Source organism: Triticum dicoccoides, chromosome 7A, assembly GCF_002162155.2.
Source record: "Triticum dicoccoides isolate Atlit2015 ecotype Zavitan chromosome 7A, WEW_v2.0, whole genome shotgun sequence".
Lineage (NCBI taxonomy): Eukaryota > Viridiplantae > Streptophyta > Magnoliopsida > Poales > Poaceae > Triticum > Triticum dicoccoides.
The window spans coordinates 520,412,553-520,425,372 of record NC_041392.1 but is presented as its reverse complement, the minus strand read 5'-3'; the positions used below and the strand labels follow the sequence as shown (position 1 = coordinate 520,425,372).

At 45.8% G+C, this 12,820-nt stretch overlaps 2 protein-coding genes across 2 annotated transcripts; both read right to left on the bottom strand.

Annotated features, from left to right (window-relative positions):
* Positions 1 to 1,169: 1,169 nt before the first annotated feature.
* On the bottom strand, positions 1,170 to 2,680 carry LOC119333586. Its single transcript, XM_037606438.1, has 3 exons — positions 2,433 to 2,680; positions 2,226 to 2,350; positions 1,170 to 2,007 (listed from the first exon to the last, which is right to left on the bottom strand). The coding sequence occupies exons 1-3, from the start codon at positions 2,678 to 2,680 to the stop codon at positions 1,556 to 1,558; spliced, it is 825 nt and encodes a 274-aa protein (XP_037462335.1). The 3' UTR covers positions 1,170 to 1,555.
* Positions 2,541 to 7,397, bottom strand: LOC119331058. The gene is made up of 3 exons (XM_037604229.1): positions 7,248 to 7,397; positions 2,738 to 4,036; positions 2,541 to 2,645 (listed from the first exon to the last, which is right to left on the bottom strand). Exon 2 carries the CDS (start codon positions 4,017 to 4,019, stop codon positions 2,814 to 2,816), a length of 1,206 nt encoding a protein of 401 aa, XP_037460126.1. The 5' UTR covers positions 4,020 to 4,036; positions 7,248 to 7,397; the 3' UTR covers positions 2,541 to 2,645; positions 2,738 to 2,813.
* Positions 7,398 to 12,820: the final 5,423 nt, after the last annotated feature.

Sequence of the window (12,820 nt, the reverse complement as noted above, 5' to 3'; positions counted from 1 at the left end):
CATATCAATCTCCATCACTTTAATATTGCTTTGCTTTTACTTTGTTTACTTTGCATCTCTATACCAAAAATACCAAAAAAATATTATTTAGCATCTCTATCAGATCTCACTTTCGTAAGTGACCGTGAAGAAATTGACAACCCCTAAGCGTGTTGGTTGCGTTGAGCTATTGTTTTCGTGTAGGTACGAGGGACTCGAGCGTAGCCTCCTACTGGATTGATATCTTGGTTCTCAAAAATTAAGAAAAATACTTACGCTACTTTGCTGCATAGCTGCATCATCCCTTCCTCTTCGGGAAAATCCAACGCAGTGCTCAACGCCTGTTTGATTGCCTGTCCCTGTACAATCTATCGTGAATGGCAATCAACCCATCAAGAAACTCGCATAACAGGCCTCTGAGACCGTTTAGCTAGACGAGCTCACCCCGGTCTGTCGACCTCATGCGACATGGCACCGTTGCTCCAAAAGCCCTACCCTGTGCCGGATCTAGCTGACAAACCAACAACTGACTCGGCCCTCCCCAAGAGGCCCAAGTCCGTGGTTGGGTTTGCTTCCTATTCCGAACAGGAACACATAATAGGTAGCAATGCTCTAGGCAATGCAACTAAAAGATTAATCTAACACAAGAGACTAGGCAATACCTCATCAAGGGCTAAACATGGACCGAAAGTGGACTTCGATTTAATTGCACCGGCCGGATCTTGAACTCGACACTTTTTGGCTCTGATACCATGTAGAAGTGCATGCTTTAGCCAATGCAATTAAAAGACCGATCTGATGAAAAAAAAAACTAGACAATACATTTATACGTCAACAGTTTCCACAGTTCGTACGGCATGATCGAGACGCATGTAGGCGGTTTAGGATAAGCATTGGTATGCCCTAAAAAGCACTTTTTAGTGAAGTATATTTTACTCACACCACATTTTGGTACCTTAGATGCTTTAATGCGCCGCTCTCCCAAAAATAAAGAGATACTCCCTCCGTATCTAAATGTCTTTATAGGGATTTCACTATGAACCACATACGGATGTATATAGATCCATTTAGAGTGTAGATTCACTCGTTTTGGTCCGTATGTAGTCCATAGTTGAATTTCTATAAAAATATTTAGGAACAGAGGGAGTACAAAGTGTACGGGTGGACCAACAGCACGGAGCAAAAGGCAGCAGTGCCAGTGTTACAGGAACGCATGGATTGAGAGTACAGATTACAATGAAAAAACAAAATCGATGCTACAAGCAAAAAGCAACTAGGCCAAAGCTTGTTCGACAAAAGCACGGCAGGAGATGCAAGCAGAACTATACTGAAGAACAAAATGCATCTGAGAACACATGCGCTGACATGATAACTTTTAAATGCATTTTAGCCAACACCAAACTAAACCTCTAACTAGAATACCAGGTTGCAGAAGACTGAACCTTACGAGTGGGGTTCCTCCAAACACGCACAGGCGATGGTGCACACAAAGGCTCGGGTCCAAGTCAGCTTCCTTGCCTAGCCACTTGGACGATAACAGCCTCCATGCCATATCGTCCTCCTCTCAATCCTGTTGCTACTGCCTGCCCATGCCAAGACCTGGCCCTATCATCTGCCCTTGCATTGCAACCATCACAGCACCTTCGCGCTGCATCTCTTGGATGAGTTGCTCGAGTCGCGGAGTTCGCTGAACCACAAAGCCAAACAATGCTCCTGTAGGAGCAGCCATGTTTGGGTGGTCTTGACAGTGGTTGGCAGACATTGTAGCTGCAGCCACGGTAGGAGCTTCAGTTGTAGGACTCGGCGCGTTGGGTCCAGCCAACTTGGGATTTTGTTCCTCCTCCATGCCTTGCATCTCCGGTTCCTCAGAAGCTTCAAGTCCAGCTTCCATGTTTAACCCTTCTCCCACACTGAAATGTGAAGCCTGTTGTTTTCCTTTCTCCTGTGCACAGCGTCCTTTGCCATGTTGTTCCTCTTCCACTATTCTGCGTTTAAATACCGCCCACAGGTAGGGTTTTCCTTGGAAAGCTGCAACCAAACAAAGACAAACATGGTAAGTCACTTAACCATTGAGCCAAATATACACAGTAGGGAAAAGCTTAGATAGTGATTCTGGATAATTGAACTATATCTATATCTATTAGATGATTATTAGTACGGCTGTGTATGGGTAGGGTTGCGACTAGAAATCAGGAACATCAATCATACTCTGTTACTAGCATCTTTCCAGAAAGAGAAGAACATACTTTGGTGTTGCTCAGGCAGTAGAATAGATGGCAATATCAGCATCTCAGCTTCACCAACAATAGCTCGTAGGATCATATCATTCTCCACGACTTCTTTAACAAGTTGATCCAGGTCTGCATCTTGCCTAGGGATAGAAACAAAAATGATTAGAATCCAAATGCGCAAAAGATGGTAGGCAAATAAATAGCAAAGGGTAATAAACACACCTCATCTCGGTGGGCAATAAATACAACGCAATGTTGTCATCAGTGGGCCTTGATGCCTCAAAGCTCTTAGGCCAAGCCTCCAGTCTAGAAAGCTTTGTTACTTCAACCACTGGCTCAAGTGATCTTGACAAATTCCACACCTTCTCACAGTATTTGGTTGACAAATGTGCAGCCAACGAAACAAATTTTCCGCTGCCTATCTTAATGCTTCCACTGTTGAATAATAAAACAAAAAATAATATCAGCATATAGGGACAAGCATTTGCAACATGTTAAATTGGAAGAAAAAAAGGCATATGTTCTACCTCCAAATAGGTTCATCGATGGGCAGGGAACAATAGTGATGTGGCTTCGAAGGTTCGGAACCATAATTCTGTGTTTTCAATCAGCGGCACCACTTTTACTACCAGTGAGATTCTGATCACCATCATCATCGTCTTCATCATCAATTACTACAAATCTACTCTTTTTGTTTGTTTGACTACAATTCTCAGTCCTCTTCCTCTTATTAAACTTGTCATCAACGGTCCTTTCATCCTCCCTGAGGCTAGTGTTCTCACTGTTAAGTTTACTAATGGATTTTTTCAATCTAGCGACCCCACGTGCCTCAAACCTTTTTTCCAACAACGGCTCCATCCTCTTACTCTTAGATTTGTACACATCGGTTCTTCCATGCTCCGAAAGGCTAGACATGCACTTTCTACTATCAAGTCGAATGCACCCGTCGATTGAATCAACCATGCATGATGCCTCGACCGTTTGGTGATTTGAAAGTTTCTTACCAGGTAAATTGATCTCCAGGTTGGGCGAGATATCTTCCATGACTTTTTTACCCTTCAAAGCTGAGTTGGAATTTGTACCTTCCATCGCCATCGGATGGTCTTCTTTTCGTGAGTTCTGAACCATTGAAGAGGGATACAATTTCTTTGAAACACCAAATGTGGAATTTGAACCTGCAGAGGGCTTAGACTTTTCTATGTTCCTTGCCAAAGAAGCGGACACACAATTCAACCCAGAGGATAAGGGCCTAGCTTTCATTGATTGAGGAGCGATCTCATCATTGGGCATTGAGTAAAAGGATCCTGACATCTTTGTATTCTTTGACGGAGGAACTTCAACGTCATTTAACCTTGAGTAAGACTCCACATTCTTCGCCAAATAACCCATGCCATTGTTTGGCCTCGAGCTATTACCACTATTTGACATAAAGGGAGAGGATCTAAACTTGGTAGTATTCGTTTGCAAAGAATCAATGCCATTGTTAGGCATTGCGCTAGGCACTGCGCGAGATGGACTAGCCTTTTGGGTATTCTTTTGGAGAGTCTTAGAGAAAGAGGGCTCAGACTTCTCGACATTTCCCCGTGGTGAAGCCGTACCTTTGTTTGGCCATGAAGAACGTGACGAGACATTTGGACGAGACGCTGCCTTAGCATGGCTAGGCTCATCATACGCCACCCTGAACGACTGCTGAGTTCTCTTAAATTGTTCAAGGCACTTTTTCTTGAGTTTGCCTGGTGCCTTGCTTATGGATGGCTTTCTCAAGTTTGGACCAAAGTACTTGACACTATGTTGTCTTCGACTCCCCATTTTTCTTTGAATAGTCCCTAAAAAATTAAAAAAATGTGTAAAATATACTTTCTAAACAAATAAGAAACTTGTAAACTAACTTTTACAACAAAAACACTTCTATAATAGTGCCAACCTAATGGTAACATAGTTAAGTGGTGAAGGGGGCTACATTATATGAGATCGATAGCACATCAAAAACATTTTGCATGGCCCACAAAAGTTGCACTTTTTCACAATTGGATTTTTGTGATTCGTACCAATTTGACAAAATGATCTCTATCTAATCTATTCCCGTGACTCACACACAAGGAATGATCTCTATCTAATGACTTCATTTTTTTGGGTTTTTATCATTTATGCCATCGGTTGTGTCCCACTACTCAGTTTTGCCACTAGGAATTTCAACTGCTCAAAAATGCCATCGCTTTGTTAGACACATGTTCAAAAATGCCACTGGGCACCATTATTGTGATCTCAAATCTCTTTTGCCATGTTATAATGACATAAATACCTATGAACCAGCATGCCAGCTCTCCTTCTATCTTACTACAATAAAGTGTGGGGCCCACTTGATCCCAATGACATTCTTATTTTCCTATAAAATTATTCGCTTGGTTACTCCTGACAAATGGGGCCACACTTATCATTGTGAGATAGCGAGAACTGACATGTGAGTCTAGGCTTATTTTTGTCATATAACATGGTCAATGAGTTTGATGTGAAAATAACGATGTCTAATGGCATTTTTGAGGAAACATCTAACAAAATGATGGCATTTTTGAGCAAACATCTCATGGATCGATGGCATTTTTGAGTAGTTGTAACTTTTAATGACAAAACTGAGTAGTGGGACACAACTAGTGGCAAAAATGATAAAAACCCTTCAAAAAAATCTCTATCTAATGACTTTTTAGTCATTCATTTTGATCCTAGTAAATGTGTGGGGCTTAGCGATGCAAAAAATAAGGAAATTTGATGACACAAAAGTACAAATACAAGTACAATAACATCCTTTTGCAACACAAACATAAACATTTTTGTGACACCTTAATGGTATCCACCAAACCTTGGTTTACATCCCGACTAATTTTAGAAAGCCCTACTCATGCTAGAGATTAACTATTTAAATTTATTCTCAAAAGTAATATCATTAACAAAAATATTAAAAATTAGTTCTAGTTACATCCTATAAAATTGCTTTGGTTTGTCTTTTCCTGAGGCCCTCCAAGTTGGTATGTAGAACAATTCCACAACTGCATCGTCGCTACTTTTTATGGCCTGCTTTAGAAGCACAATTAGCTATCTTTGTCTTCACCCTTGTCATCAATTTTGACACCTTTACTCATTGTTTCTATTACCCCACCCACTACTTCACAACCAACCTATAGTTGCCACGCCACCGACTGTTACATGAGTAGACACAATATGACAGCAAAAGAGAGACAAATTAAACTAGACCACACAAACGATGGAGGTACGGGATTATATGCAGGGCACCCTTGAGTTTTGATTCACCTAGCAAACTTTGTACGGCACAAGATTTTACTTATATACTAATATCAATCTCGGTTGTTGTACGGCATGGCAGATCTGGAGGATTTGAGCGTTGGGGTTCTACCCTTCCATTTTTCTTCCAAAAATAAAATACAACGGCTACTCATAGATCATAGCAGGACATTGAAACTAATTAATGTTGAGAGGAGAGAATATGGTCCAGCCAAACCCATGGTTCAGTCAATGTGGATTCAGGCCTGAATAACATTCAAATTTCACGGTTTAACTTAATCCTTGTCTTGGCCAGCTTGCTCGTAAGACTAGCCACAATGGGAGTAACTTCAGCAGTAACTTCAAGTCCAACTCAGCAAATTTGTCTATGTGGCAATGAGTTAATGAAGAGAGAGGTAGTTCTAGTAACTTAGCTAGTTACTGTAACATCACATGTCCCAATGCTATATGAGTCTATAACCTAATAAATGGAGCTTTGCATGACACCACACCTATGTTACTACCCACTATGAAGGTAGTAACATAGTCTAGGGATATGTGTATGTTACTAGTGTATGTTACTCTTCATTGTGGCTAGTCTAAGGGGATGGCTTGGCATGCACAGATCTCAAAAAACGCTGCCCGTTGATGTGTGATTCTTGTTTGAACGGATCAATGCCAAATCAAGCTGACCAACATGAGGTGTTCTCCTACTTCACATTTAGCCATGCATCCCAACTTACAAATAGTCTTCATGTTCCCTATTTCAAGGGTTTCCTCAGCCCGGCCCCATCCGCTTCTGCCCCACTAAATTGGGTCAGTTTCCAACAAAAGAGGGAGCACAAAACAAGCCAGTTGTGCATGTGGGCTGAGGGCGTTGGGGAACCAACCGTTGCAAAAAGGAAGGAGGACCAGTTAACCATGTACATTTATTCCTGATGCTCATGCTTACTCATGCGCAGGGGCAAATTAGTCCGAAAAAAACAAACTAATGCCCTCCTTGGTATGAGGAGAGTTAGGCTGGTCATAGTGGGGAGTAACTTAGACTAGTGTCATATGCATGACACTAGTCTAAGTTACTATCTTTATAGTGCAAAATAACATAGTACTAGTGTCATATGTGCCCTCATTTAATAGCTTGTAGACTCATGTTGTCTTGGAAAGCGCTATGTTGCAGTAACATATTATGTTACTACTTCTCATTAACTACTTGCCACATAAACAAAAAATTGTCGAGGTGCGCTATGTTACTATCTAAGTTACTCCCACTATGACTAGCCTTATGCGCAGAGTAAAAAGAATTGGCGTACACGGAAATTTTAGATTTGGTATGCAACTAGAAATTAAGGTTGGTTTTCTATCTCTTTGTGATGATGGTTGATTTTGATAACCATCCAAAAATATACAAAGCCCTTCATGGCAGGCACGTATGCCATACGGCATCGGAACCATCTACTGTACTTTCGCACATCTACTGTATTCACGGCCTATTTCTACCAACTTGAATCTGTTTGACACAATGTGAGCAATTACAGTGCTCAGACGGCCACATCCCTAAGCAGAAACCAGGTTTCCAAGCACAAACCGGACTGGATCGACTAGGAAATCCTTAAACAATCTTGGACCATTACCCTCCAAGCTCGAAACAAAAATAGGACACGAGCACAATCACAGCAGCAGCAGCAGCAGCAAGAACATGAACACAACCATATGACCGTAGCTCTAGAAAAGAACAGATCGAGAGTAGAAAACGAGCGTTACCTGACGGCCGCCTGCTCCGGCGATGAAGGAACTCAGAATCGGCACCTCCTCCACCCAAGAACTTCGCCGTATCTTGATACGAGGTACGAACTCGCCTCTGGCCGCTAGGTAAACCCTAGCAAACCCCGCCGCGAAGCAGAGGACGGCGAAGGCTGGGGCTGGCGATAAAGAAGCAGAGAGAAAAAGCAGGCTGCGCAAGCGGAGGCCGGGGCCCTTGTACTTATAGGCGCTGCTGGCCAACGACGCGTGGGGAGGCAGGAGACCGGATTGGAAAAGAATGGGGGAAACACAACTTCCAAGCAAAAGGATCAGGATTACGACGGCTGCCGCGGAAGGCTATCGATCTGTTTCCAGTTATTACGGCGCGGTTTTACCGCCGTGGCCCGTTAGGATTCCGAACGTGAGTCGTGGACGTTTGCGGTTCGCGATATCTGCGGGGTCGTGCAGGGTGAGGGCCGGGAAGAGGAGACGCATGGCTGGCAGGTGGCAGCCGGCCCGGCCCGTTCGTACTATGCAGCACGATGCATCTAATCGGCAGTCTGTCTCGCCTGTTTCTTTTCCTTTTTTTTTTTTGAAACTCATCACAGTTTTTATTTAACCCTCCCACTCAGGGATCTCGTCTGAGACAATATGCAAAATAAAATCTGGGGGCACATGCAGCCACGCCTTACATAATTTATTTGACACTGCTTCTCTAGCTAGAGAATGAGCCGCAGTATTGGTCTCACGACGCGCCCAAGAGACTTTCCAACTTACCCTATCAGTCAGCACTTGCTTGACGTCCTCCACAATCGGCCACAGCGGTGAAAGATCCGTATTTTGAAGTTTACATACGATCTCTTTGCAATTCATATTGATGTGGATCCTAGCAATATTCAGATCATTCGCAAGCTGGGCTGCTCTTTTGCATGCGAGGAGCTCTACCCTCGCTGGGTCACTCCCCACTGGAATGACATGGCACGCTCCGCCCAAGTAAGCACCTTCATGGTTTCTAAAAATCATCCCAGCTCCCCCACTGTCACTCCCCTTCGACGTAGCGCCGTCGACATTAACTTTCACCCAGCCTTCCTCCGGGGGCTGCCACCTTTCCTTTACCACCAGCTAGGTCTGCTTGCTTGTACGGCCATGGATGCCCTGCCACTCGCCCATGAGATGAAACACTCTTCGCGCAATCTCCTCTGCTTCTTCAATTCGCTTGTCGTCCCGTGCATTATTTCTTGCAAGCCAGAGCGCATACGTCACTTGTACCATGACCGCTCGCTCATCATTTGACGCCTTCTCGCACCACGAGAGTAACCACCGCGACAACGCACTCTGCGGGGCAGACTGACTCCGGCGGGATTGCCACCGGTACCCCCAACTCCGAATGCATTATCTTCCAGAACTTAGCCGAGTGATAGCAACCCCAGAACCGGTGATAGATCGTTTCCTCCCTCCCACACGCAACGCAGAAGACGCCCTGCTTAATCTTCCTTCTCAGCAGTTCAGCTCCCACCACCAACCCGTTTCTAATCAGCCGCCACATATGGATCTTTACTTTGCCCGGCGCCACCGTATCCCAAAGGTTCATCCATGCCCTATGGTCCGTCACCGAGGACGATGACTCCGGCCGTCCGAAGCTCACCCTCTTCTGGCTCATCCGTAGGTGGTACGCCGAGCGGACAGAGAAAATACCGTTTTTTGTATAGTTCCAAGCCAAGTAGTCATGTACACCTTGCCCTCCCACCGGGATTTGTAGTATCTCATGCGCTTCGTCCGGGGCAAACATCTCCAGCAGTTTGTTTCTGTCCCATGAAATACCATCATCCTCGAGTAAGTCCCCCACCCGGGTGATGCCGTTGATGTACACTTGGCCCAGTGGCCTCAGACTGCCCTTCCTCGGAATCCAGTTGTCATGGTGAATGGAAATTCGGGAGCCGTCACCGATCCGCCATATCAACCCATCATTAAGCAGGTCTCGGCCATGCAATATGCTTCGGAAGGTGTACGAACCCCTAGTGGGGCATGTAGCATTCAGAATTGATCCATCCGGGAAGTGTCGTGCCTTCAGTACCCTTCCACGCAACGAGTCTGGCACCCGTAGCAGTCGCCAAGCCGCCTTGGCTAGCATTGCTTGGTTGAAAGCCTCCGGATCCCGGAAGCCTAGGCCACCCTCATACTTACGAGTACACATTTTTCCCATCCAATCCAATGCACCTTCTTATGACCATCCGCTTCACCCCACCAGAAGTTTGAAGAGATAGATGACAGGTTCCCGCACATTTTCTTCGTGAGTTGAAAGCAGCTCATGGTGAAAGTCGGTGTGGATTAGAGTCCATATTTCACCAACACTTCCCTAGCCATTTTAGATAACCCTTTGACCCTTCCATCCAGAGACTTTCCCTTTGGCACTATCCTTGACATATTTGAAAGACCCATCCTTTGACCTCCCCACCACCGTAGGGAGTCCCAAATAACGCTCGCTCAAGGCTTCCTCCGATATTCCAATCGCTTGCATGAGCTCGTCCTTCACATCATCCTGAGTGTCCTTTTCGAAAAAGATCGCAGATTTCTATAAGTTAACCTTTTGGCCCGATGCAACTTCATAGTCCTGCAAGATTGAGCGAAGCGTCTCAAAACTGTCTCTTGAACCCTCCAGAAAGACCACGCTATCATCGGCAAAGAGAAGGTGGGTAACCGTAGGTCCGCCCCCTCCAAAAGACACTCCTTTGATATTGTTTTCCTCTTGAGCATGCTTTAGCAAGGCGGAGAAACCCTCCACACAGAATAAGAATAGATATGGGGAGAGAGGATCCCCCTGTCGAAGTCCTCATGAGGGAAGAAACCGTTCAGACAGGTCTCCATTAAGCTTAACCAAGAACGTTGCGGATTTCACACATCTCATAACCATCTCCGTCCAGTGACCAGAGAAGCCAAATTTGTGCAACATTTGTTCAAGGAATTCCCACTCAACTCTGTCATATGCCTTCATCATATCCAACTTAACCACACAGATGGGCTTCCTTCGCTTCCTCACCCGAGCGATTGCACTAGCTACGTTACTAAACCCGAGCGATCGATCCCTGGCTGTTAACTGAACCCGAGCGATTCCTTCTCTACTGCTGCTAACTGAAGCCGATCAAACCTGATGCTGCCTCTTGATGAACAGTGACTGTTGTTGGGGGTTGGATGAACAGTTCCCGGTACTAACGCACTCTGCTCCTCAGAGATCATCAACGGAAGAACCACTTTGAGGCGATTGGCCAGTGCCTTCGCCGCAATCTTATATAGCACGTTACATAAACTGATGGATCTGAATTGTGACAATTGCTCTGGTGACTTCACTTTCGGGATCATAACTAAAACCGTATCATTAAAGTCATCAGGAGCAGCTATCCCATCAAGGAATTCACGCACCGCACCACAAACATCGTCCTTAACCAACGCCCAGTGGCGTTGGTAGAACATGGCCGGGAGCCCGTCCGGGCCTGGAGCCTTCGACGGCCCCATCTGGAAAAGGGCCACCTCGATCTCCTTATCTGTGAATGGCGCGCATAGTTTTGCATTCATCTCCTCAGTCACCATTGCATCAATGTGTTGTAGCACCCTTTCCGCACTCTGTGATCCCTCCGATGCAAATAATTGTGCATAGAACTGGGCCGCCATCGCTCTCATCCCCTCGTCATCTGTACACTTCGTCCCATCATCTCGCTGTAGCGTCTTGACGGTGTTCTTTCTCTTCCGGTGCGAGGCCCGGTTTTGGAAATACTTAGTATTCTGATCTCCGTCCTGAAGCCAATCAACACGTGAGCGCTGTTTATAGTACACCTCCTCCCTCTTGTAGAGCTCGTGGAGCTGGTCCTCTATATCCTTGATCTCCTGTCGACAACCCGTCCTAGAAAACCGCTCTTTTGCTTCCACCAGTTGAGCTTTGAGGTGCGCAATTTGCCTTTTGATCGATCCAAAAACCCTTCGGCTCCATTCCTACATCGCCGATGTTGCAGCTTTTAAGGTGCTGCATGCTGTCGTGAGTCGGCCTTTGATTGGCTGCATGTGCATCCCCCCATGCATTGGTGACCAAGGCCTCATAATCATCATGGCGTGTCCACGCTGCTTCATAAAGAAACCGTCGCTGGCCCCTCGCCCGGACGCCCTCCCCCGTCAAAAGTGCTTTGACTAATAAAGCTTGGTGGTCTGACTCTTCTGTCATCACATGTAGCACTTCCGTTGCTGGGAAAGCTTGAGCAAAGTCTGCATTGCATGTCGCCCTGTCTAGCCGCACTTGGACATTGTCACCCGCATCCCGCTTGTTATCCCATGTGAATGGATACCCCGAGAAGCCAAGATCTGCCAGACCGCAGTCGGTTAGGCATTCTTCAAACATTTCCATTTGCGCCCTTTTCCTTTTTTACCAGGCCTGTGAACTTAGCAATAGGATGTGACCGGTCGTAGTTATTAGTGCAACTCTGACTCCAACTCCGACAGCCACTTTATTCTTTTTCGTCCGTTTGAATCTGTTTGGCGTTGTCCGACGCAAGCCTTGACGCTCGTCTATGGTGAGGGCTCCATCGGTGGTCGTTGATGGTGGAGTCAGAGTCGCCCTGGCGGAGGTGTGACGACGATGACACCGGATTGCTACCTCGACGCTTTTATTCTTGACGGCGTGTGTGCGTTCTTGTGTGGGTTGCCAGGTCGCCTGGGATGTCCTGTGTGGGCATGTTGTAACGGTTTTCGTCCGGTTTTCCGTTAATTAACCGGACAATTCTCTTCTTCTTTATTAATGAGATGAGGCAAAACTTTTGCCTCCATTTCAAAAAAAATCTGCAATACGCTCGTCGTCCGCTCAGTTTTGCGTTTGGGTCAGCCATGTGTTCGATGCGTCTGATCCATTTCGTGTCCTTAAAATAGGCATGTGATTATCGATCATGCCAGCTATCATGTCATCGCCTAGAGTTCATTCTGACGTCATGTCGGTGATCAACATACATGTTAGCTCAAAAAAACATCACATAGTTCGTATTGGCACACCTGTCAACGACCGGCACACATGCCGGTGCAAAAAGGGGGCAGGAGTTCAACCATGCCATCTCAGCCGTGGTCATGCCAGCATACTTGTCGACAAAAAAAAAGATGATGCTCCACATCATAGATCACTCGTCATCGAACTTGAGCATGTCGCCCTGCATCTTCTCGAACCATGGCCTCCTCCTCGGCGACACCGTGCTCAAGTCCACCTTCATGATCTCCACCCCCATTAGCATGCTAGCGAGCGCCACTTCTTTTGACTTGGTCTTGCCATTGGCGGCCTCTATCTCGAGCATTTTCGCTTGATTCTCCGCCTTCATCTCGAGCATCTTGGCTTGCTTCTCCGCTTCGAGCTTAAGCCACATCCTTTGGATCTCCATGAAGGAGTTCATTTGCTCTTCCTTGTCTTGCCGGTGCTTCTTCTCCCTTGTGTCCTTCTTGTTCATCATGCCTTCCAAAGTGCCATGCAAGTTCTCAGTTTCAATCGACACCGCTTTGCACTTGTCCTCCTTCTTGGAGTTGGTGTTCCCCCGCAGCCGTGGCTTGTTGCCCTCTTCATGCTCCTTGAC